Source organism: Equus asinus, chromosome 28, assembly GCF_041296235.1.
Source record: "Equus asinus isolate D_3611 breed Donkey chromosome 28, EquAss-T2T_v2, whole genome shotgun sequence".
NCBI lineage: Eukaryota > Metazoa > Chordata > Mammalia > Perissodactyla > Equidae > Equus > Equus asinus.
In genome coordinates, this window is record NC_091817.1 from 34,239,630 (window position 1) to 34,266,077 (window position 26,448).

The window sequence follows — 26,448 nt, forward strand, 5'->3', positions numbered from 1 at the left end:
AAAGCTGTACAAAAGTTTTGAAGTTGTAACTACAGGATGAATTTGAAAACTTCAGCATTTCTTTACATCTTGCCTTTCACTCACTCAAAAGTGAGAAAGGGGGATTGTTTCTGTCCCCAGAAGTATGTTATATGAAGAAATGGACAAATTAAGAGGAAATTTCCACATCTCTGTTCGACACGTATTCCAAGGATTATAACATCCAATACAGTTTGACATCAGCTTCTTAACATAGTCAATATGGTTCAGCAAAGCTTGTTCAACATTTTGCTACCTGCATCTGTTCATATATGCTCTGCTGCAATTAAACAGCTACTTAAATTTGAGAGAAGCAAGACTTTAATGAAGAATGCTACAAGTTATGGACAATAATTAGTACTCATTTTAAAAAACGGTTACAGAAAACACTTTACTGAAATTTTTTTTGCTAAAAAGAGTCTTTAAGGATGTCAGAGAGAGACAGCAAGCACAACACAGTACAAAAGGAGAAGGGAATGTTGAATTCCAGTGCAAGACACTAACACAGCACAATTAGGGAATCAGGCGGAAGCAACCATTTCACAAAGAATGGAATTAGGCATTTATATTCAATCAGAATTTTTTTAGGCTTTAAAAGTCCAGCATAAGGAAGGGAATTGGGAAGAGAAGATGGAGGGAGGGGCTAAGCTTATCTACAATCACCATTTTACCAAAAAACACACTGGTTCAACCACATGAGAAGTGGAGGTTAAACCTGCCTACATAGCCCAGCAAATATTAAGAGCAAATGCCAAGGCAGTCAGGTATAGGTGTTGATGTCACAACTGGCTGAAGTCTTTAAGGGACTCTGATTCCACCAGGACTGGTCTCTTGGCAACCTGGGCTCATGACAGACGAAGTTCCTTTGCATTTGCATCAGAAGGCCAAAGCTTTACCTGGAACAAGTTCACTCCAAATAATGCTCATGTTGCTGGTTTTAACAGGTCATGGAGTCATAAGTGGCTCCTAACAGACTCCACCATTTCCTAGGAGAAGGTTCTACTGATTACCGGGGATTTAAATTCAAGCAAACCACTAAAGAAGGGAAATACTAATGATATTCTGGCACTGTACAAGCTACGTGCCTGTCATCTCTGCCAAGGACATGGGGTGGACTTGGCTTTGTTTCTCAGCTCCACGATCTCCAACAGCGATGAAGTGAAACTGGGACCTTTCCCATGTCGGAGGAGGATGCCCAAAATTCTCCTCCCAGCCCAGCTTCTGAAAGAAACAGCAGACTATCAGGGGCTATTATTAGGAACCGTGCTCCTGTGAATTCTGTGGAAATGAAAGCCTGTTTCAGTTCATGCCAAGTCTTTTCATGGTCCGCCAGCGATCCTTAATCATCACAGCTGTTCGGTTAACAAATGGGTAATTTTTAGAAATGGCAGCCCAGTTTCCTTCCCCATATTTCTGCACTCCAGCCTTGACCCATTCGCTTTCTTCTACAGTCCACTTCTGCAATAGAAAACCAAAAGATTTCTTACAACCTGTCTCTCCACTTATTTACATTTTCATATAGTGAAGAGGTAAACTCAAGAATCCTAGAAGAATAATCGGAACCCAAAATGGTTTATATTTTCAAAACATAAGATAGATAATAAGTTAACACTGTGAATTTGGACATTTAATAATTTTCAATGTCCAGAGATTTCATCCTCAACTAATAATCATTTCTGTATTCAAAACTTCAAACGTGTTGTTCATGGGTGGGAAAATGTGCCAAGTTTCTGTCCTCTTAGATTATTCTTCCAGAGAATAACCATTACTTTTTCTTTTTTCCTTTTTCTCCCAAAGCCCCCCGTACATAGGTGTGTATTTTTTTTAGTTGTGTGTCCTTCTAGTTGTGCTATGTGGGACACTGCCTCAGCATGGCTTGATGAGCGGTGCCATGCCGGTGCCCAGGATTCAAACTGGCCAAACCCTGGGCCGCTGAAGCAGAGCGCGCGAACTTAAGCACTCGGCCCCAGGGCTGGCCTCTAATCGTTACTTTTAGTTTAGGTTATCTGAAAATCGCAAACAATTTTTTACCGTGTGCATGGGTAGTCTCTGCCCAGGAGATGTGGGCACTTATTTCACCTCTGTGCTACCCATACAGCCAGAAAAGATCCGAAGAGAGAATTCTAAATTACCTGCTTTTTTGTTATACTGGTTGCACTCTCTTCATCTGGTGCTGCTGGAAAACATTAAAAGTAGACTCATTTCAGAGTTCACCTTTGTCTGCACAAACCACAAGAAAAAGACATAGAATGTCCCGAAAGGGAAAACCTGATTCAAATTTCACAAACTTTGAGAAAAGAAAAGACATTGTTAAAGGATTAATTTGTTTTTGTCCTTTGTTTTGGGGATACCAATCATTTCAGCCCATGAGAATCTGTACAAAGCAAATACTTTACAAATAGGCATTCAATAAATGTTGGTTAGTGATGGATTTCAGGCTCCTTAGGAAAACCAATATCATTTTCTAAAATTACTGAGGGACTGTGGTATTTAAAACCCTAATATACACACATAAGTGTATATATGGAGGTGTGTGTACATATAGAAAATTTCTGCTTTATAACCCCTTGCTAACTACTGCTTTGAAATAACACAGTTTTACTGTTGTATGCCAGAATTTTCAAATCCCTGATCATTTTATAGAAGTAAAATTTGGTTTAATTCCTTAAAAAAAAGAACGGGATAATAATTATCGCTTCCTACTCTGACAGACATGCGAGATCTGCTCAAACTCCACCCCTCACCATATGGAAAGAGATTAGGCCTCAAAAAACATGGACCAAAATAATTTTTTAAAGGACCAGAAGGCTACAGGAGGTTATACAAGTATAAAAGACATGAATGCCATTGCAAGCCAACGAGAGCCAGTTAAAAAGCTGCAAGAAAAGGCAAAGTTGCATAAACATAAAACTTGCTCGAGTGTCTGCCTTACCAGATGCTGTCGCAGCAATGCTTCCTGACAATGGAGGAGGGGGCTCAGGAAAAGGGACACTTACAGGAGAGTACTATTTTTAAATTATGAAGTATTTCATACTATAGTGGAAGCAGATTTGTAAATCTGACAAATCTGGACTACACTGGAAGTGGGTGTTTTCTAGGACTTCCATATCCTGTTGGTTTTAAATATTAAATGCCACTTTTATTGATTTTCTGTTACTTCCACCATTTCCTGTGTGATCTTGATCTTGCCAACTATGTTTTTGCCAATGAAGCTACTTTTTAAGGACAAAACCTTTCAGACTGGCAGAGGATTACTGGTGTTGCTACGTCACAAAAAGTCTACAGAATAATCTCCAAAACTAAAGTTTAGCACTTAGATATTTCCATTAGAATGCAAAATATGTGATGTGAGAGATTCTAATGCAAATGCTATGAAGTTTAGTATTAATTATGGAAAAGCAAAGTTTCTTATCTTAGAAAAATACATTTATATATAGAAACTGGTAAGAGAGTTTTTACTTATACAAGAAATGCAAGGAATAACCACTTCTACCTCTTCTAATTAAAAGACTTTAGGAAGAATATCAACGGCAATTAAATATATCATTTATTAAAACAAAACCAGGAATTTTCTTTAAATATAAAGTGCTGCTTTGACAGTCTCCATTGTTTAATGCGAAAGGACATAAAACTGATTCCTGATGAATCACAATGAAGAACTTATTAAACTTTTTCTAGTTTGGAGACAAGCAGTTTCTGGAACACAAATGTGATAGTAACATGCATCTACACTTCAGCAAGCATCAAGGAGAGACCAAAGAGAATCTCCTAGCTTACCCTGAACTGGAAACAGTTCATCCTCTTCCACCCAAGTGTCTTTTTCTTCAACCCCATTAGAGCTGTTCCACTTGCCTTTGGGTACTCTAAGAGGAGATCAATGAGAGGACAAGGTGTAAGACAAATTCATCCTGGGTCATCCCATTTTCTGTCCTTGGCTTACTCACCGCCCTGTATGCCTCTCTGTTCTGCTGTGACCACATTCAAGATTTCACCTACACACAACTCCCAAATCCTGACTTGGCCAGGCATCTCCATGTCAACATCCTCTAGGCTGCAGGACCATCCCTCAAACTCAGCACTGTAATACATCACCATCTCCCTCAAAATCTGTTCATTTTCCTGTTTTTTGTTTGTTTGGTTTAGTTTTGACTCTTAAGGTGTGAGCATTCTTCAACCAGAAGCTGCAAACTCCCTTCACAGATATGCCCTATTCCTGTCTCTGGACGGCTCTCCTTTCCCTCCCCATTCCCCTAGTCCAAGCCCATGGTACCTTTCACCAGTATTACACTAGCCTCTTAACTGGAGTCTCTGCCCCAGCCCCTTCCCCTTCGAAAGCCATCTGAACAATTGTCCTGAAATTACCACATCCCTCCTCTATTCTGTGATGGTTTCTCACTGCCTAGACGCCTGTATGGGGAAATCAAGATCCTCCAGTCTAGACCCAGTCAATTTCTTGCCACCAGTGAGTGCCTCCTCTCCCCACCACCATCCCCATCATACCCACACCCACACAAACAGCAGAGCCACACCCTCTGCTCCTCCTTTCTCCTGCAAACTCTGTACTTTCCTGCCTCTGTATTTACTGTTCCCTCTGCATGGGATTTGCTTCTCTGCCAGCTGAAATCCTATCCATCTTTCAAGGCCACCATTGTCAACAAGCCTGCCTTAACTACTGGCCCCAAAACACAGGAAAAGCCCAGCTCCTCTGCCTTTGGGCTAGGGCTTCCACTCATTAAACAGCCATTTCATAAAATACCCCTAACCATAAGCATCTTGAAGGCGGGGCCTGTATCTTCATTTGTCTATGCCAAACACCTAGCACTGTAACACGAGCCCTAAGGGGAGCTGCAGAAATATTAGCTTAATAAGGGGATTATCAAAGAGCTGCAAAGGAATTATACCCTCAAAGATTAGGGTGGTGAGCAAACAAGAATCCTTCCTGTGAACATGAAATGTTAGGTATTTGGGTGCAACCAAAAACAGTCCCAATGCTGAAATATAACCCCAAGCCCAAATTATTAAATAATTTAAATGAAAATTATAGGCAGTCTTTTCTAATCAACTTTGACTGTGTTTACCTGCTTGATAATATGACTGCCCTGGGAACAGAGCACAAATCTGACCTCAGAATTATAACATTTTTTACAAAACAAACATGGAAAGTATCTGAATTAAATTTTGAAGAATTTACATAGATCAAAATGACCTGTAAAACTTGACCAAGAGAGTAGAGACAAACTTCTGTCGCCTTCCCCCCTATGAAAAGAAATTTATTTTTAAGGCTGTCTGGGTATTTTGCAAATGAGTAATGAAAGCAATTTGCTTAATAAGTGCAAAGACTTGAAAAGAATTCCTTGAGTTCCCTAAGTGTTCTGTGACATTACCTAAGTGGCTGAGACAAATGGTGAACTATTTCCTTTCCTTTCTTTTTAAATTGGATCTCTCCAAAAATGTTATTCATGAGAATAATTAATTTGCTTGAGACAGAGTGAAAAAAAATTACTTAAGGTTTTTCCTTCTCAGGATATTAACTGCATTACTTACTATTTATAAACAAAAGTTACACAGGATTACAGTTGAAGTTTTCTCTCTCATCCCAGTGCTGGGATAACATTGGTTTTAACCTCTGGTCCAGCATTTTCACCCGAGTAGCTGTTCACTCTTCCTGCAGACAGTCTTCCCAGATCCCTCTGGTCACCTCCCGCTCCTCCTCTGAACTCAGCATTTATTATGTGGACAAATGTTCTGGTGCTTCCTCATTTCTCATGATGGGGAAGGGCCTGAGATCTGGGTCCTCATCTCAACTGCTAGGTGGCTCTGCAGTCCTGGGCAAGTCAGGTCACTTCCTGGTCCTTGCGCTCCTCACTGGTGAGGTGAGAACTTGAGCAATGAATGGTCTAGAGGGGTTGGATGGTCTAGAGGGGTCAGCAAACTACACCTGTGGCTGCTGGTTTTTGTACTGCCCTTGAGCTAAGAATGGTTTTCACATTTTCAAAGCATTGTGAAAACAAGAATATGCAACAGAGACGCAAGTGGCCCATAAAGCCTAAAATGTTAACCTTTTGCTGGCCTTCTATAGAAGTTTTGGATATGACTCCTTAAGTTGAAAGAAACAAGTATTATTTTATTTGGTTAATAAATATCCGGTAAGCATCTGTTCTGTACCAAGTGCCATGGGGGATAAAAAAATCTAGTAGTCGTAGCCCTGCCTCAGGTGATACACCCTAATCCTGCCTTCCCCTCCTCTAATTCCACTGGCCCAGCTTCCCCCAGGTCCTGACTGCTCACCTGGCAGCAGCCTCCAGCCACGCTCCTCCTCTCCTTTCCCTCAGTGCCTGTTCAAAAGCCCTCATCAGGCCTTCAGATTAGTTGTATTAGAATTATCTGGGGCATAGTTAGAAAAGCAGATTACAGAGCATTCCCCTGCCCCTTCTAATTCATAGCCAGGGGCCTGGGAATATATATTTTCTTAAACATCCCACAGGTAATTGTGATATGAAGCCCAGCTTGAGAACCTCTGTCTGAAGAATACAATAGGAACTCAAGATCTGGCCCATCTACCCATCCAGACTTTTCTTCCTTCATCCTCTCTGTGCATTGTATTCTCCTGTCATACAGACCACATGACGTTTTTCAAAGCATACCAGACTTTCTCCTGCCTTTATGCAAGGGGTTCCCACTGCCTAGAACCCCCCAGCTCATGCTTGATGACCTCCTACTCATCCTTCAAGCCAGCTCAACATTTGCTCCTCTGCAAGGTTTGTTCCACCCACAGCTCTGCTGAGCAGGCTCAGGTCTTCTCTGGAATTCCCAGGGCACCTCACACAAACTTCCTTTAGAGCCAGGGTCATGGGATCCCTTTCTTCTGTAAGAGCCACATAGAATCTTTGGTTTTGTAGAGCTTACTGTCTCTGTTGCAACTACTCAACTTAATGTAGCCTCAAAAGCAGCCATAGACAATACGTAAATGATGGGTGTGGCTGTGTTCCAATAAAACTTTATTTACAAAAACAGGCAGCAGGCAGATTTAGCCCAGGGCTTTGGTTTGCCAAACTCTGCTTTAGAGTACCCATCGTACTTCATACCCTTGACACATGAGAGAGGTAGATATGTTTGAAACCTTCACAAATCCTCCCATTTATAAAACCACTTTAATCATGCCCTCTCTCCTATTTCCTCATCTGTTCATGGAGCAATACCTACACTTCACAGGATTGCTGCAAGGAGTAAACGAGATCATGTATCAAATGAGAATAAAAATGTCTTGAGCTGCATCTGTTTGCCCAATGATTCACTCACTTCTGAATGCAGGTAGTGGTGGATATAGTGCAGATTTCTGCCCGAGTATAAATCACTTATCAGATACCACAGCCCCTCAGGGCACCTAGCACATGCATGCCAGAGCACAGGTCCCCAAACAACTACAAGAGAGAGGAGTAATAGAGATGGCAATGGCTTTGGGAGACCAGTGAGGTAATCACTTACAGCAGGGTGACCACTGGAGATTCACGGAGGCAGAATTTTAAGGGGCAGCTTGGTGTACACAGTGTACAGGCCACAGACTTTTGTGTCAAGACTGACTAGGATTAAAAATCCCAAAGCCCAAATTTGCCACTTTACAGCTGTGTGATTTCAGGCAAGTTAATAATCTTCCTCATCTATAAAATGGGGACAATATATCACTCACAGAATGAGGAGTGCAGAGATTTAAGGAGATAGTACGTGAAAGTGCTTGCCCACGGAAAGTACTTGGTCAACATCAGCTTCTCTTCCCTTTGAAGGGTGGAGGGGATTCTGACAAGCAATGATGGAGGGGTGATAGTCCAACCATGGGGAATGAGAGGAAGCAAGAATACAGTAGTAAAAACCAAACACAGCGTGTCCCAGACAGAGCAAGCAGAGCAGTTTGCCTGGAGGAAGGATCCATAAGAGAGCACAAAAGGTAGCAAAACTGGAAAGCCAGGTTGGGGGTCATGACGGGAACAAAATGAAAGCATTCTAATCACTGCCCCATAGAACCTAGCAGAGTGTGAGAGAGTAGTAAATATTTACTGAATTTGCCGTCTTAAATGGTCATAGAAGGTGCAAAACTATAAGTATTCATAAATCTCTTTTAAGGACCAAAGGATAAGGTGGCCCAATTCAAATTTCTTGTGACAAACAAGACTAATATTCAGTAGTCATGGTACTCAGAAGCTTGCTAAAAATGAAAGCAGCGATGAGCAGGAGGCTTTGAAACCCTTCCATCCTCACTCATGCCCTAGAGCAATGCCCAGAAGCCCCAGTGTGGCACGTGAGAACTGGCAGGGATGGCTATGTCGTCACTCCCCACTCCTGAGTCACATTCTAGCAGTCTGAGCAAGACTTGGTGGTGAGTAACTTAGCTGAAAGTTAACTTCCTTCACAGATGCAATACCAGGCGCAACCAGGACCACCAACCAGCCCCAAAACTGCTACAAAGAAGGTCTTCATACTTGGGATTCTTCTCTCCAGGGAGGGATTGGTTGAGAACGGTGGGCTTGGATGGTGACGCTGGATCAAGCTCCCGGGAGGAGTCGAGGCCTGCACTTGGCTCAGTACTCTGGCTGTCCTCCTCCAAAACCAATCTGCTTATTGTCATGCGCTTGTTCTTGGGCTGCAGTTCAGAGCCACCCTCACCCTCAGCTGGGGCTGAACTTTCGTTTTCATCTTTTCTCGGTCTCTTGTTTTTGAGGGCCGGTGATGGTGGGGACACTTGATTAGGAAGTACCAGATCTTTCTGGTCCAGTTTTGAGAAGGCTGCCTCAGAATCTTGTGCACTGGATAGAGTCTTGAAAGCTGCTTTCAGAGTCATAATTCCAATGGTGGTTGGAGTATTCCGTAGCTGCCTACAAATAAAGCAAACATACAAAGACCAGTTTCACCACTGCTGAAGCTTCAAGCGTGAAGCTTCAAATTAGAGAGCTCCTCAAGTTCAGGACTCTTCGTTAAAAAAGAGAGAGAGGTTGCTTGATATAACCTTTATTTATAAGGGCTTCCCTTTCTAAGTGTAAGTAGAGGCTTTAAATATGATCTATAAGTTGAACTATGGAATTCAAACTCCAAGTAAGAGAATCTTAAAGGAGCTAGGGCCAATGATACTCCCTCCAGACTTCTAGCCTGGGGGCTGTCTAACCATTTGGTCTGCCTGGACTAAAGCAATGCTTTCCGTTATGGAAGAACTCTGTATAGTGCCTAACAACTACAAGTCCATCTGGACAACTAACTGATAATCCAGCAGTCTCACCTTGAAGTCTAAGTTCTTCTTCCAGCTGTCCTAGTCCAACCCTCATGTGAGAGAAGTAAAATACTGGTATCCATTCTGCCTCTTTCTCCTATACTACACTTATAAATGGGATCTTGAGAATTCTCAGAGTAAGAAAAGTCTTGGAAAAATGAGAAACTGCCTTTTAAAAATAAAGTTAAGTTCATGTATCATTTGGAATAGCTAGTATGCTTTAAGTAAAAACTGTTAGGAGAGGGCGAACTGGCAGCCTGCAGGCCCAACCCATAAGCTATGCAAGTTTTTTTTTTAATTGGACTAACTGCCAACATTCAAAAATTGAGAAATCTCAGAAAAAAAAATTTAGACGTCTCACACAAAAATTTGAACTGAAGATTGGGCACCTTGGACATTCTCACATAGCTACAACTACACAAAACTGAAAAGCACGCCCTCTCTGGTTCACAGTCCCATGCTCTCAACTGTATCCTAGACCCACTTTGCTCCTTTACATTTCCCACCAGGCCCCCAAAGGCATCTGAACTTGTGACCCCTGCTTTAGCAACTGGTCTTGGGAATCTGATTCACAAGACTGAACACTGTATTAAAAGATCAGATATCCACCAGGATGTACTGGGTAGATATGAGCGAGGCAAGGAGAGAGACACAGAGGAAAGAACCTTTCAGGAATAGTCAGTCAGGAACTTCCGTCAGGGATGCGACATCCCATCTTCAATATTCTCATTTTCCTAGGCTGTGCTCTGTAACTCCCCTAGGGCCTTGTACAAGTAACCCAGTAACACGTCAGGAGGTCAGATCACCAGGAGGAGCTAACTAATCCTGCTCTAAATAGGAGACTATGTTTCTAAAAGACCACCCCAGTGTTTCACCCAGGATCACAAAAGGGCATCCCTCTCACCTTGCGGGTTCTCTGTGTGGCTTTTCTACAGGCTCTGGTGCTGGCTGTTTATCTTCCTTCACTGTAGTTGAGGCAGCAGACTCAGATTTCAAAGCCTTTTTGGCCATCTGAGAAAGGAAGAATGTCATCAGGAAGAGGAATTCACAGAATTTCATTAATTCTCTGCTTCTTTCACCATGAACATACTCAATATGCAAACATGTTCACTTACAAATCCAATCTAGGCATAAACTAGAGGAGGACATAAAAAGAGAGAGAACTTACAAGAATTACCTCAAATTCCTCTCTTCTTTCCTGCCTCAAAAAATGGCTCACAGGTTTCTATACTAAAGGAGAACTCAAGTTGGAGTGGTGCTATCTCGAAATTGCAACAATTCTTTAGCCTTTTGGACAACAAATAATTACATGATTTTACTTTGTATCTCCTCTTCCATCCTTCCAATTTCATCCCTAATCTAGGTTCTGAATCCCAAATATACCTATAGGGTCAGGTATAAAAATCAAACTTAGGATAATGAATGTTTTGATTACTGTCTTTTTGTTTGTGTATAGAATTTTTTTTTTTTTTGGAAGATGAGCCTTGAGCTAACTACCGCCAATCCTCCTCTTTTTGCTGAGGAAGACTGGCCCTGAGCTAACATTCATGCCCATCGTCCTCTACTTTATACGTGGGACGCCTACCACAGCATGGCTTTTTGCCAAGCAGTGCCATGTCCACACCCGGGATCCAAACCAGCGAACCCCAGGCCGCCAAGAAGTGGAACGTGCCAACTTAACCGCTCGCCACTGGGCTGGCCACTGTGTATGGAATTTTTTATGGATTGTTTCCACAATGTTTTGCCTATTAACAACTCTTTAAAAATCCTTACTTATACCACATAAAGCCCTGGATAAGCCAATCTTGCTCTAACTCCAACTGCTCACCTGTCTCCCTATGATTGAAGTTTTATACATTCCCAATCAGTCCAGTATCACTGTTTCAGATAGGTCTATCTCTAACGAGCACTATCTTAAGAGCTGAGAGTTCTATCGTCATCCAGAAACAGTGGCAGGTTATTTTCCAGTTACCTGAAATACAAAGGAAAGGATCCTAGGGCAGGCTCAAGTATCCTGATACTTGCTCCCTGAATATTCCAAACTATCTGCTTTATAAATAATTTGAGATTTGCGAAATGACTGCTAGGATCATTGACACTATCCTAATATGGGCCTTGCAGATCCACTGTTAGGAGATAGTATATTTTCAACACTCTCAAAATCCTAGTTTAAAAAAAAAAAAACCTTCTCACTAAATTTTCCTTTATCATAGTCCACCTTCTAGGACAGACTGGGTTCTAATTCTTCCACATGCAGTCTTGAGCCTCATTGCTTCCATTCTTTATGCTTCTCTCTTTGATCCAATTAAAGAATATCTTCACTTGGCCTCTTTTGCCTTATCATACTTCCAGACACAGCTTTCCTCCAGTTATGCCTTCTTCCTGTTAACAACCCCATTAGACTATATCTACCAAACCTCTCTTCCTCTCAAACTTAATTCAAATTTCACCTCCTTTGAGAACCACCATCAATTGTAAGAGAATGTTCTACTTCAACCAGAAGAGATTAATCACATGTAGAGAAGGTAAAAATGGGAGGTCAGATCAGGTATGTTCCATTTGTCTCTGCCAGTATTTCTGCTTCTGTATATATAAGACATTTAATTAAGGAAGATAGTGTATATAATTCAAAGTCTTTTCCAGACATTTACTCTTTTCACTTCTAAAAACAGCTGTCCTTTCCTAATTGCTTGCACATCCTTAAGGTCACATCATGGTTATGTGAACAGAAGGCCAAGGCCCACCGTGAGGAGGTAGGGCTCTGTGTCATCCAGGTGACTCTCTAAGAAGCGCAGCATCTTCTGCTGGAAGGTCTCGTAGGAAAAGTTCTGGATAACAGGGTGGGCCAAGTTCTTTTCACGGATAATGTTCAGGAGATCATTTCTCAGCTTCTACACAAAGGACCAATATTTGCAACATGAGAAAGGAGAACTCTAGTAAAAATTCAATGATGATGAGTTGAGACAACACTATCAGAACTTTCCTAATGCTGGCAGTGAAAATCACTGCTCCATATATAGGAAGGGAAGCCTACCACAAAGAACAGACCGATAAATTATGGATCAGCCACAATGGGTTACTATGCAGCTATAAAAAAAAGGATGAAGAACTTAGGATCTAAAGTACCTTTATACATTTACAAAAAGATTTTTAAACTTTCAAAAAAATAAAACAAAAAAGATAAAGAAGCTCCTTATGTACTAATATAGAATGGTCTCCAAGATACATGAAGTGAAAAAAGCAATTTACCAAATGCTGAAATTAGTGTGTAGACTCTGCTCACATACGTATATGGGCAGAACAGGAAGAATGGACATGAGTGTAGGTCTGTACACACACAGACACACACAGACACACACTTATCTGCTCGCATATGCAATGCATAGAATATCGCTGAAAGGATAAAAGGAAACAACACTGGTTGCCTCTGAGGAGAGGAATGAGATGGCTGAGTCAGCGATGGGAGAGAGTTTTCACTAAGCTCTTTTGTTGTACCTTTTGAATTTTACATTATGTACACGTATTACCTTTTCAAAAACTAAAATTTAGACTTATAAAGGAAAAAACAATGAAAGCAGGGTGCCAACAGAGCTTTTGACACCAGAAAATAGAGGAGTTAAGTTTTCACCAAGGCAGATTCTCAAGTCTGCAGGATCAGCATTTATGTACATAAAGTCAGAAGTGTTACAAAGTGTTACAAAAAAAAAATTAGAAGCTTGATACCTGGTGCTGATAGCCTAAATCAAGTTCTGTCACGAACCAGACAGAAATGAGCAAGTAAATGATTTATGTAAATCTAATGAAAAATAAATTTTGAAAAGCCAATCTAACACTAAGTTATCCAGTAAGACAACGTGCTAAAGGTGCTGAATATTTAAAGGTGAATATTTAGATAACATTCCTGACAAGGAACCCTTTCCCTGTTTCCCCACAAAAAACAATGAGATGGATTTAAGTCATGGGAACAAAAAAATAATCAAATTTACCTGAGTTGTGGGGTCCTTGGACATATGTTTTTTCAAAATTTTTGAAGCCTTTTCAAATTCTTTGTTTTTGATACAAATAATGACAGCCTACGAAAGAGGAAGAAAACCTTTTTAACTGTTACAGTGATGACAGATGCAATCAGAATATCGAATATCAAAATAAACTACTAAAAAGCAAAACTAAGTCTTATTTACCCAAGAACTTTTCAGATTCCATCAAATTCCCATCCTTAAAAACTAACAATTATTGTTTAAGCATTATGAACAACTGTAAGCTCTCTTTCAGTTGATAGGGTAGATTTTTGACATTACTTTGGATTTTTTTTTAAAAAGCTGGTAACAGCAAAATCTGATCTGCTGGATTACAGACCATTTACCCAATTTGAATAGGGCCTTCTAAGGAAAGGCAAAATGGACAGGAGTCATTCCAGGTCCCCAGAACAACTGGTTCTGCTCTTTTTAGATGCACAAGCTTTGATGTAATGGGGGCAGAAAGGGGAGGATATACTGTGGGGAAAAAAATCAATTTGCTGACCGCAGAGTCCTGCTGCTTTCAGTCAGGAAGGGCCTGAGGCCAGTTCTGTAGGAGAACCAACACAGCCTCTCACTGCTGTAAACCCCAGCTGACAACCAGATAAAGTGTGCAGGGAATTTCTGAGACGAACAAACCCAGTGCATCCACAGGCAGCAAAGGAAGAGGACAAAGTTTCAGGTAGGATGAGAAAGTCTCATCAACAACAGGGAGAAAGAAGAGTCCTTTGGTAAAGAAACCCAAAGAGAATATACGTAGAGGGAGAACAGTGATGGAAAATTAAAATGGATATTTAAAAAACTTGTACGTCTTTAAAAATTAGAAAAGCCAGGGAAAAAGTGGGAGCACTTTTGGTGTTATCTAACAGGATAAAACAGCTACCTTAAATCCTGTCTCAAAGAGAGGCAGAAGAAACATATCTCACACTCAAAAAAGGGAAGGAAGAAAAACTGGTCTGTAGATATTTTCAGTCTTCACAGGGAAGAACTTAAGGAGAAAAAGACCGAGAAAAGGAGGAAGAGGAAGGGAATTCGGTAAGCACTAATCTCTGATGATTCTGACCTCAGCGTGCTGAGCACAGCCACACAGGACAAAGGAAACTGGTGTCAAATGCTGTTGAATAGCAGGCACAACTGAAAGTTCTTGCTGCCCAGGCAAAGTACAAAGTAAGTCTTTTCATTTTAATTAGATGACCATATTCACTTTTACATCATTTTCAGTAGAAAAACTATACCTAAGACTATACCTACTTTCTTGAAGAATACAAAGGTTTTACTTTTTTTCTTTTTGGTGAGAAAGATTGTCCCTGAGCTAACATCCATGCCAATCTTCCTCTATTTTGTATGTGGGATGCTGCCACAGCATGGCTTGATGAGCAGTGTGTAAGTTCGCACCCAGGATCTGAACTGGTGAACCCCAGGATGCCAAAGCAGAGCGTGTGAACTTAACCGCTACACCACTGGGCCGGCCCCCAAAGGTTTTACTTTCTATCAAACATTTAGGTCCTATTATGTTTTTTTATTTTGTTTTATTTTCTGAGGAAGATTAGCCCTGAGCTAACTGCTGCCAATCCTTCTCTTTTCGCTGAGGAAGACTGGCCTTGAGCTAACATCGTGCTCATCTTCCTCTACTTTATACGTGGGACACCTACCACAGCATGCCATGCCAAGTGGTGCCATGTCTGCAGCCGGGATCTGAACCAGCAAACCCCAGGCCACTGAGAAGCAGAACGTGCACACTGAACGGCTGTGCCACCTGGCCGGCCCCTCTATTATGCTTTTAAATTTTACTTAATTTGCATACAACAAAATTAACTTTTTTTTGGTGTACTGTTCTGAGTTTCAACACACGTGTTGACTCCTGTAACCACCACAATGAGGACACAAAAGCCGTGGATCCAAAAAGCCTCTCTCATGCTGCCCCTCTGTAGTCACCTCCTCTCCCAGCCCTGACCCCTGGCAACCACTGATCTTTTCACTGTTTGGTCTCTTCAAGAATGTCATTTAGATGGAACCATGCAGTATGTAGCACTTATTTTATAAAGGATGTAGCCTTGAGACTGGCTTCTTTCCCTCAGTATAAGGTCTTTGGGGTCCGTCTCTGTTGCATTATCAATAGTTCCTTCTTTCTTATTGCTGAGCAGTATTCCATTGTGTGAATATACAGTTTGTTTATTCACCCACTGAAGGACATTTGGGTCATCTGCAATTTGGGGTGATTATGAAGAGAGATGCTAAGACGTTCCTAACAGGTTTTGGTGTGAACATAACTTTCCATTTCTCTAAGGTAAATATGCAGCAGTGGGATTGCTGGGTCATATGGAAAATGTATGCATAACTTTGTAACAAATGGCCAAACTGTTTTCCTAAGTGGCTATACCATTTTGCATTCCTATCAGCAACGTATGAGAGTTCCAGTTGTTACACATCCTCGCTAGTGCTTGTTGCGTTAGTATTTTTTAAAGTTTATCCATTCTACTAGTAGGTCCTAGTGTTCACTGTGGTTTTAATTTGTTTTCCCCTATTGACTAAATATGTTGAGCATCTTGTCATGTGTTTATTTGCCATCTGTATATCCTCTTTGTTGAGACTTTTGCCCACTTTTTAAACAGGGTGTTTGTTTTCTTTTGAGAGTTCTTTATATATTTTGGATATAAGTCATTTGTCAGATAGGTGATTTGCAAATATTTTCTCCCAGTCTACAGCTGGTCTTTTCATTCTCTTAGCAGTGGTTTTCTCAGAATAAAAGTAATAAGGTTTATTTTCATTTTTTTTTAAGATTTTATTTTTCCTTTTTCTCCCCAAAGCCACCTGGTACATAGTTGTGTTTTTAGTTGTGGGTCCTTCTAGTTGTGGCATGCAGGATGCCTCCTCAGCATGGCTTGACGACCATGTCTGCGCCCAGGATCTGAACCAGCGAAACCCTGGGCTGCCGAAGTGGTGTGCGTGAACTTAACCACTCGGCCACAGGGCCGGCCCCAAAAGTATTAGGTTTTGATGAAGTCTAATTTATCAATTTTTCCTCTTATGGATAGTGCTTTTAGTGTCATATCTAAGAACTTTTTGCCTAAGTGCTGGACATGAAGATTTTTCTTTCATGTTTTCGACAAGTTTTATAGCTTTACAGTTTACACTTAGATTATGATCAATTTTGATTTAATATTGTGTAAGATGAATTTTAGGTCAAGGTTCATTTTTTGCATATGGACATCCTATTGTTTCAATACCATTTGTTGAAGACTATCTTTTTTTTATTGAATAGCTTTTTCCATTGAATTGCCTTTACATTTTTGTCAAAAATCAATGTCATATTTGTGGGTTTATTTCTGGATTCTCTTCTGTTCCACTAATCTACGTCTATAGTCCTGCATACTGTAGCTTTATAGTAATTCTTAAAATTGGAGTCATGTAAGTTGTTCGTCTTTTACAAAATTGTTTTGGTTATCTTAGTTCCTTTGCCTTACCATATGTATTTTAGAATCAGTCTGTATCTACAGAAAATCCTACTGAGATTGTGACTGGAATTATATTAAATCTGTGGATCAAATGGAGAGAATGGACATCTTAACTATATTAAGTCTTCCAATCCATGAACATGGTATGTCTTTTTAATTTCCTTTATTAGGTCTTGATTTCTTTCATCAGCCTTTTGTATTTTTCCATACTCAGATTGTACACGGGTTTGCTAGACTTATACTTAAGTATTTCTTTTTTGGAGCTATTACAAATGGCACTTTTTTGGTAATTTCATTTCACATCATTCACTGCTAGTTATGGAAATATGATTAGTTTTTGTGTGTTGCTCTTGTATCCTGCAATCTTATTAAACTTAATTATAGCGTTTTTGGTATATCGTGTGGGATTTTCTTTTCTTTTTCTTTTTCTTTTTTTTGCAAGGAAGGTTCACCTTGAGCTAACATCTGTTGCCAATCTTCCTCTTTTTGTATGTGAGCCACCACCACAGCATGGCCACTGACAGACAGGTAGTGCAGGTCCATGCTGGGAACTGAACCTGGGCCACCAAAGTGGAGCACACCAAATTTAACCACTAGGCCACTGGGGATGGCCCCCATGGGATTTTCTACATAGAAAGTCATGTCTTCTGCACATAGAGACAGTTTTATTCCTTCCTTTCCAATCTGTTGCTTTTTATTTCTTTTTCTTGACCTACTGCATTGGCTATGTCTTCCAGTATGATGTAGAACCGAAGTGGTGAGAATGGACATCCTTGCCTTGTTTGGGATCTTAAGAACAGAGCATTCCATCCTCCATCATTAAGTATGATGTCAACTGTAGCTTTTTTGTAGATGCCTTTTATCAAGTTGAGGAAGTTCCCTTCTATACCTAGTTTGCTGCGTGTTTCTTTTTTTTTTTTTATCATGAACGAATGTTGAATTTTGTTAAATGCTTTTTTTGCGTCAATTAATATGATCATTTTTTTCTTCTTTAGACTAATAGGGTGGATTATATTGATTGATTTTCAAATATCAAACCAGCCTTGCATTCCTTGGCTTTAGTTTCCCCACTCTGCCACACACTAACTGTGTCTGCATTCAGGGCTAAGCAGGAGGACAGACAGTTAAAAAAGCAATGGAATTTGCTCCAGGTTCTGGGGATCATAGCTCCACTGCTAAAGAGAAAGGGTTCTCTTCTTTCAGTTTTAGGTGCCTGCCCTGCTGCCACCAGTGTAGTATTGCCTGGGTGCTGTGACAGGAGAAAGGGAGAAAAGAAAAAAAGACCTCAGATCTCTCTCACCCTCTCTGACCCTTAGGAGATCCCTTTCCTGCTGCCCAGACCAGAGAAGAGCCTCTCTTGGAGTTCTTTCTATTTATACCTGGAGTGCACTTCCAGGTTTCAGGAGCCCTCAAGTCCAAGCCAGGCAATATTGGAGAGGGAAAAAATGGTAAACTACTCATCACCAGTTTGGTGGACTTTCAAATTCTGGTCTTCTTCCCCATCTGCTTACTACCACTTACATTTCTGAGTCTTCAGATAGTTCTCCACTCATTCTGTCTAGGACTTATACTTGCCTCAGGAGACACAGAAGAAAGTATGCTTACTTTATCTTTTCCAGAACTGGAACACAGGGCCTACTATATTTAATTTGTGAAACAAGAAAAGAAATGTGAATGCTTTCAAAATCTAAGTTGAAAGTCTGCCTCCAAAGTTGGTGCTCTGAACTTATCTTTTAAAACTATGTATTAATTTCCTGGAAGGTTTCTTTTAAGAGACGACCCATTGCTTTTCACTTGAGAGTTTTCAGAAATAAGTATAATTTCTTCTCTTCTGTATCTGTTAAGGTTCTTAGGGTGTAAGCAATAACAATGGTCTCTGGCTAACTTAAACAAAAAAGGAAATTCCAAGCATAGATTTTCAAAAGAAGTAAGATAGGTTTATGTTGGGGGAAATGCCAGAAAGTATATAGGAAGAGAAAACCAAAACCCACAGAAATGAAGAAAGGCTAAAGAAGCAAACTCAGGAAGAAACCAGGCTGTTATGAGAAGCAAGAATGCTCATAAAGCCTTGACAAAGCCTTTTGTTTCAAGAATTAAAGTTCTAAGAGAGAGTGTCTGATGCACCAGCCCCCAAAGAAAATCAATGTGCTGCTACCTAAGGTGCAGGGGAGAATGCTGCACAGGAAAAAGCAACAAGTAAATTCTCCTCCAAGCACATGCCATACATGTTGTTCTCCTGGTCTCGACAGAAATCCAGCCAAGGAATCTTCTACAAAGAGAGATACCACATAATACCAAATGTAGTCTCAATATCATTAACAGCTTACAGAAGCAGTTCTGGAACTTTCTGGTCTCAGGATTCCTTTATACTCTTTAATGTTAATGAGGACCCCAAAGACTTTTGTTTATGTGGGTTATATTACCATATTAGAAATATAAAACTGAGAAAATTTTAAAATATTTATTAATTAAGAAATAAACTCATTACAGGTTAACATAAATAACATATCTTTATGAAAAATTACTATATTTTCTAAGACAAAAGTTTAATGAGAAGGGTGGCACTGTTTTACATTTTTGCAAATCTCCTTAATATCTGGTTTAATAGAAGAAAGATGGAATCTTATCTGCTTCTGCATTCACTCTGTTGCGATATGTTGTTTTGGTTGAGGTATTTTAAGAAATCCAGCCTCACACAGATAGGAAGGTGGAAAAGGGAGGAGTATTTTAATAAGCACTTTCAGAAAATTGTGGATATTCTTGACTCTAGGCCAAACTTTGGCAAGTGAACTTTTCATCTTCTATTACATTAAAATCTGTTAGTTTATCTGGCACTTTAAATGGATCTTTTATCCACGAATGATTTTGTAATATAATGCACTGATCATTTGGAAAATATTGATTCACTGAGTTATACAGATCTTCCAACTGTTGATACATTCATTAAAAATCTTTTTAAAATCACAGTTGTTAATACCACATCATCTTATCAGAAAAGTCTAAGTATTGGGAAGCTATCAAGCACATGAATACAAGTTTTCAAAAATTCTAATTCTCACTTGAAAGCTTGAATTTTATCGCTGACAACAAATACCGTCAACTATTTTCTTTGAAGGGACAAGCTCACTGTGCTCTTTCTCACGAACGTGAGTACCAAATACCCATGTATGAATAACCAGTTTGTCAGTTCTTTCAAGTAAAATGGTATTCCACTAAAGAAGCAGGTAGATCAGCATGCAACTCCAATAATCACACAAGTGCTTTTCCTGAAAACAACCATCATGTTTTGGTATGCAGCAGAAATGCTTTAGGCAAACCTCCTATTTTGTCACACAAAATACTGAAAAAGATGTTTGCTCAAGGGTCTAGATTTAATAAAAGTAATCATTTTTACTAAAGCTTCATCAATTATCAAAGACATTCTTAATTGAAACTAGCTTTTTTTTTTTAACTGCAAGCACGTGGCGATGAAGAATACAATAACTACTAGTACAGTTTACCACTGTCTTGGTCACGCTCAGGCGCCAGCAATTTTACCCATCATTGCCTTTGCACCATCAGTGCAAATGTCAATGCAATGAAAAGTCAACTAACATTCTGGCATTGTTACGAAAATAGTTTTGACTCTTGAAAGGGGCCTGAAGACCCGCAGAGATCCCCAGACCACACAATGAGAAGTTCTAACTTAACAAATACCTTATTTGATAAACTTAAGAAGAAATTTAATATACTTTTAAATAAGTTATTGTGACACTTTACAAAGCTTAAAATGCATCAAAAACTCTCATCGAGCCTAGGTACCCCAAGGTATTTTCCCAAAGATGACCATTAGCAGATTCTGACTCTATAAACGAGAAATTAAAAAAAAAAATTGAAGAGACAAGTGATATATCATTTAATAACTAGGAGATCAAAGTAATTGTGGTAGCCAGCCTCTAAGATGGCCCCCTATGATCCCAACCTCCTGCACAGTCCCATTCCACACACTAATCCAGAGTGGGTCTGGTCTGTGTGACCAATAGCATATGGCAGAAGTGATGATATGTCACTTCTGAGATTAGGTTATAAAAGACTGTGGCTTCTGTCTTGGGCTCTTGATCTCCTGGATCCCTTGCTTTAGGGGAAGCAGCTACCATGTTGTAAGCAGCCCTATGGGGAGGTAAGGAGCAGAAGTCTGCAGTCAACAGCCAGTGAGAAAGTGAGTCCGACTAACAACTATGTGAGTACACACGGGAGCAGATCCTTCAGCCCCAGCTGACTCTTGAGATGACTGCAACTCTAGCAGACAACTTGACTGTAATCTCATGAGCCAGACTATAATCTCAACTCAAGCCAGAAATACTCAGCTAAACTACTACCAGATTCCTGACTGTTGGAAACTGAGAGGTAATATTTATTGTTTTACACTGCTAAGTTTTGGGGTAATTTGTTACACAGCACTAACAGTAATAGACTAAGTATAAAAAGAGATCTGGTACCTGGTAGAAAATGGAAAAGCTGAAGGGAGTCAACGTAAGAAAATGGTTGACTATTTTAAGGGAATTTAGATTTTGCTAATAGACTTTTCCTAATGAAGCCCCCAAGCAAAAGATCTATGAACTTGAGTAATAATAATAAAATAATAAATATACAGCTGAAAGATGAAAGCCCACAAAGACGATTTCAAAAGAGGGGCCAGAAGACAAATCTATAGCCCTTGTGTTCTGAAGGAGCTGCATTTCTCAATCAAGAGTTACATGAATCACTGTAAACTGGGACCATTTCTTCCCATTCAAAAGATCCTTAGCTCTTTTCAAAGGAGGCATGGGTTTCTCCTCCCTTGCTAATATATCTTTTCTGGCATTTTCCCTCCAACACAAACCTGATTTACCTATACTAAGCCTATTCTTGGAATTATTCCTCTCTAAGCATTCTTTGCAAGACCAAAAGTAGTTCCTGCCCAAGGTCCTTAACTGAATAAATAAAACATCTGCACCTCACACACACAGGTGGTTTTTTAACAGGGGACCTGAGGACTCAGCGCACAGCCAAGGGACAGAAAGTCTTCCTTGCTAATAAGGAAGCTTTTATCGCCCCCACCTGAGTTCCCCTCCTTTTCTTTCCTTACCAGTTTCCTTACTTTCCCCCACCAAGACTTCCACACCCGTAGCCTTGGTTATCAGAGAAGACAAAGCTTTTTCTGACTGGTTCCCTTGGCCACTTCCATGTTTTAAGTACAAAGAAGTTCTACTCCTTGAACTTATTCCCTGAACTGAGCCATTACAAAGTCACAGCCCCAAACTTTTACACACTCTACCAGCTTTTTTCTTAGAAAAACCATTACTGTTTTTCTAACCAGCTGATTATCCCGGCACGTTTGATTCTGTTTGTTCAAAGGGAATGTTCCCTAAGCCTTTCTTTCTGCAAACAATTGCACGAAATAGCTCAAAGTCAGTTCCATATTGCCTGAGGCCCCAGCTATTCTCCGTTTATTATAAACAAGGGTGACCAAACCCTAAGCCAGTTACTTCTAGCCCTTTCAGGATGCTCCTGAATGGTATAACCACCACCAAAATGTCAGCCTGCAATGCCAACCCATTTGCTGTGTACTGTGGCCACTCGTGCCACGGCCACAAGGAAGACCACCAAAATCACAAAAGCTGAGCAACTGCCATGAACAGTTCTTTCTTTCGGAGCCTGGGTTGGGAAGGGGTCGCCTATAGAGATAATATCTATGTGTGTGCATGTGTTTGAGTGTGCTCACTTGTGCTCTCTCCATCCTTGTTTTTCCTCCACCCTACACAGGAAAGATAAGCATTATATCCTCAAAGATCTCTGATTTTTGTTAAAACAAAAAAGAAATAAAAATAGAGCCTTACAGCCTCCTTGACCAGTTTTCTACTGGATTCGACCACTGCCTCTGTCAGTGTAAATTCCGTTTTAATCATCTCCAGCACATTGATAGCTGATTCCAGTGGTGTGAGCTCAGCCTCCATATCAAAGGAACAGTCTAGAACAAAGAGCACAGTTTTCACTTTAAGCTATTTTCTAAGGAACAGAAAAGTGATATCCAAAAATACACATATTTATCGGAAAAAAACACGCAAATATAGTAAGATTTGCATTAAACTTGCTGACACTGGCTACAGGCTTACAAACATGTTAAGGGTCCAAATTCAAATCAGTGAATTTGAAGTGACTATCTTTTAACAATTTTCAAGACAGGTAAAAAATTATCAACACATGCATTGCATCTCAAATTTCAGGATACACACATCCTCCTCAGATATAAGCGGCCAGAAACTGAAGACAGTTTTGCTAGTCAGCTGTCAAGTTCGATTCAGAAAAAAAAATGTGCTCATACTCTGAAAACATTCTACTATGGGGGAAAAGATGGCCATCTTAACATAACTCACTTTAGACAGCAGCAAAGTTGGGGCGAGTAAGAAACAGGTGGGAGGAAATAAAAAACATAGAAAAGCAGCCAAGAGAATCTTAACCGGAGAAAACTAGAGCCAGAGAATACACGCATCCTAGAAGGAAAAAGAGCACTGTGACCCAAACACAGTAGCGCACCTTAACCCCGAATCCTTCAGTTCCGGATATAAGTTTGAAAACAACGACTAGCCCTAAATAAGTAAGCCCAGAGAAGAACACAAAAATAGCCATACCTAAATTTTCCCCTTCTTCAATGCGCGACAGACACTGCATAACCCGCAGCAGCCGGGACACGGTATGTTCCTTCCCCAAGGGCCTGACAAGCAAAGCTAGGAAAAGAAGACATCGTTGGCCCGGCGACCCCCAGCCCCGACACCCGGGCCCCACAGATACCCCTCCAGGCGCCCCAGCCTCCTTTCCCCGGCCGGCCCTCACCCTGCATGATGTCTCGGATCTGCCTGAAGTCCCCGTACCGGCTACCCCGAAAGGCCCGCAGCGCCTCGTGGAAGTAGAACTTGAGCACCCAGCGGTTCACCGCCTCCTCCAGCCGTGCCTCCCCCGCGCCCCGCTCCGCGGCACCCCCCAGCCCCGGCTCCTGGCGCCCCCGCCGAGCCCGCCCGCCGCTGCGGGACGCCCGCCGGCCTGCCGCCCGCCGGCTGCCGTCGCTGCTCCCGCCTCCTCCCGCCATCGCGTCCGATCGCCGCGCGCCCTCCCCGCCCTCCCGGCCAGGCCGCTTCCTCGACTGTGACGCCCCCGGGTCACGCACGACGCCCGGGCCGGAAGCGGGGCTCGCCGTCCCGGCTCCAGCGGCCATGATACGGACGGCGTTCCGAGCCGCCCGCGGGCTTCTGGGAGGGAAAGGACCGTAGGGTCCTGGCCCCCGTCTCGGACTCCGTAGTTCCCCCTGTGCCGGCCGCAATGCCTGCTGGGGTTTGAAGTCCACGCTGCTCAGGCGGTAAACCAACCGGAGTTTGCAGTCAGGTGTCAACTTTGCTCCGAAATTGTGGAACACTGTGCTTACAGAGACGCGGAACTATGTATAAGATATTGAAAATAAATACGTGCAGCTTATTAAACACTTTCAAAACTATGAAATGTAATATACATAGAGGAAAGTTCATTAAACAAATTTACCTTGTAACAAATGATTTAAAGAAAGGCAAATGTTAACCCAGTCGAGGTCAAGAAATGGAATATGGCCAGTACCCCAGAAACGTCTAGACATGTAAGACATATAATTTTTTAAATTACAAAAATAACACATTTTGTTGGAGAACAATTAGAAGAAAATAAGCAAAAGATTAACGTTTAAATCACCCATAGTCCCACATGAAAAAATAGACATTTAGGTTTATAGCCTTCCAATGCCTTTTGTATGCCTATTGTGTGTGTATATATATATTTATTTATTTACAAAAAATGGGATTATACTATATTTTATATAACGTTCACTTTTCATTTAACATGTAATGAACATCTTTCCATGCCCTTAAATACTTCTTCTACAGTATCTTTAGCAGCTACATAGCATTCCAGTATATGAATGAACTAAAGTTTTCTTTATCTAAACTGCTACTGTAAGGTGTTTAGGTTACTTCAAAATTTTGTAATTGTGGACAATCTCAATATTAAAAACATCCTTTAGCTGTATTGTTGCACAAGTTCATAATTTCCTTAGTATAATTTCCTTAAAGTGGAATTACTGAGTGGAAGGATACACAGTAGAACACATATCAAAACATTTCACTCATCACTCTTTGGCAATTCCCTTTGGCTTTTGAACAAGGTGCAAGCTCCTTAACATGACTTTTTTCTTTCTTTTTTTTTTTTCTTTTGGTGAGGAAGCTTGGCCCTGAGCTAACACATGTTGCCCATCTGCCTCTTTTTGCTTGAGGAAGATTGTCACTGACCTAACATCTGTGCCAATCCTCCTCTGTTTTGTATGTGGAGTGCCAACACAGGATGGCTTGATGAGTGGTGTGTAGGTCTGCACTGGGGACCCGAATTGGGGAACTCCAGGCCAGAAGCAAGTGTGTGAACTTAACCACTATGCTGCGTAGGCCCATTAACATGACTTTTAAAGCCTGAAAGCGTCACCTGTTTACCAGTCTCATTTTGTGTTCCCCTGTGTGTGTGCACTGCAACTTCTATCATTTCCTTTTCACCTGCTACTCAATCAGCCTGGAGCCTTCATTTGTCCATTCCAGCCTAACTAAATCCTGCTTGTCCTTTAAGTTTCATTTAAGAGACATTTCACCTCTTCTTGACTTTCTGGGCTGGGTTTAATCCCCTGCTGCTTCCTCCTTAGCACCTCATACTTCATCCTTCCTGAAGTACGTTCTCCACAGTTAGCTCTTTTAGGGGCAGGCAGCTGTCTGCTTGTTCACCATACATTCTGCAAACTAGCCCAGGGCCTGACACGTTTCTTTTTTTTCTTCTTCTTCTTTTTTTTTGAGGAAGATTAACCCTGAACTAACATCCGTGCCCATCTTCCTCTACTTTTTTATATGTGGTATGCCTACCATAGCATGGCTTGCCAAGTGGTGCATAGGTCTGCACCCAGGATCCGAACTGATGAACCCCGGGCCGCTGACGCAGAATGTGCACACTTAACTGCTGCACCACTGGGCCAGCCCCCTGACACATTTCTTGAGGTTGGATTGAACTGACTAGGCACATGAGTAAACGTGTTGAAAAACTGTACCACCAGCAAATTATGTTTACTGAAATTTAATTTCATGCCCACCGGCAAACTATGGTTACTGAAATAGGGGCATTCTTAGGGCTGCCTCCCATTTCTTATGTATTTGTGTCATGATTTTCTAGATACAGAACAGCTGACTACATAAACATGCCTGCACGGCATACCTTCCCTGAGTTTTTTTTCTCCCTTTCTATCCTTGTAGATAGGCCTGGAGAGGACTTCAAAAAAAATCATGGTCCCTCTTTCCTTCTCCAGGTTCTCTTCTTGTCCAACCCCAGTTCCAAATCCACTTCTAGTCCCCACCTTGCTGGACGCATTCCTGAACCCTACTTACTTTGCATTTCTGTGATGGGTTTGCCACACTGGCCTTGGAGAGCCCATTCCCCACGGCATCATTGCATGTATCATTGCCTATATTTTTTACAGGCAGCAGAGTGAGTAAGGGGCATTTCTAGACTGGGTGGGGGACTGAGTGGGCTTGGAGTGGGTGTAGGAAGAAGTGGGGACATAGGGTATGAGTAACCCACAGGGGTCTCTGATGCTCTTGGAATTCACTCTCCAATACCTGGACCAAATAGAGAA

General features: G+C 41.1%; 1 protein-coding gene across 4 annotated transcripts; it reads right to left on the reverse strand.

The window, feature by feature from the left end:
- Positions 1–148: 148 nt before the first annotated feature.
- TERF2 (telomeric repeat binding factor 2) lies at positions 149–24,008 on the reverse strand. Of its 4 annotated transcripts, none has more exons than XM_044760719.2 (10): positions 23,598–24,008; positions 23,396–23,491; positions 22,604–22,734; positions 13,261–13,347; positions 12,019–12,165; positions 10,179–10,285; positions 8,493–8,885; positions 3,796–3,881; positions 2,151–2,194; positions 149–1,476 (listed from the first exon to the last, which is right to left on the reverse strand). In XM_044760719.2, the coding sequence occupies exons 1-10, from the start codon at positions 23,974–23,976 to the stop codon at positions 1,318–1,320; spliced, it is 1,629 nt and encodes a 542-aa protein (XP_044616654.2). In that variant the 5' UTR covers positions 23,977–24,008; the 3' UTR covers positions 149–1,317. The 4 variants fall into 4 exon arrangements, with proteins under 4 accessions (XP_044616654.2, XP_070356864.1, XP_070356866.1 ...); XM_070500763.1 differs by having other exon boundaries at positions 2,151–2,191; positions 23,598–24,004; XM_070500765.1 differs by lacking the exons at positions 12,019–12,165; positions 13,261–13,347 and having other exon boundaries at positions 2,151–2,191.
- Between the last annotated feature and the right edge of the window lie 2,440 nt (positions 24,009–26,448).

Bases quoted from the DNA above. Each gene is read 5' to 3' on its own strand.
- TERF2 (XM_044760719.2), bottom strand. From the start codon at position 23,976: ATGGCCGCTGGAGCCGGGACGGCGAGCCCCGCTTCCGGCCCGGGCGTC. The intron at 13,348-22,603 runs GTAAGGCTCTAT...CCTCTTTCGTAG, and splicing joins GAAAACTGGTCAAGGAGGCT to GCTGTCATTATTTGTATCAA. The intron at 12,166-13,260 runs GTAAATTTGATT...TCCTTTGTGTAG, and splicing joins CCAAGGACCCCACAACTCAG to AAGCTGAGAAATGATCTCCT.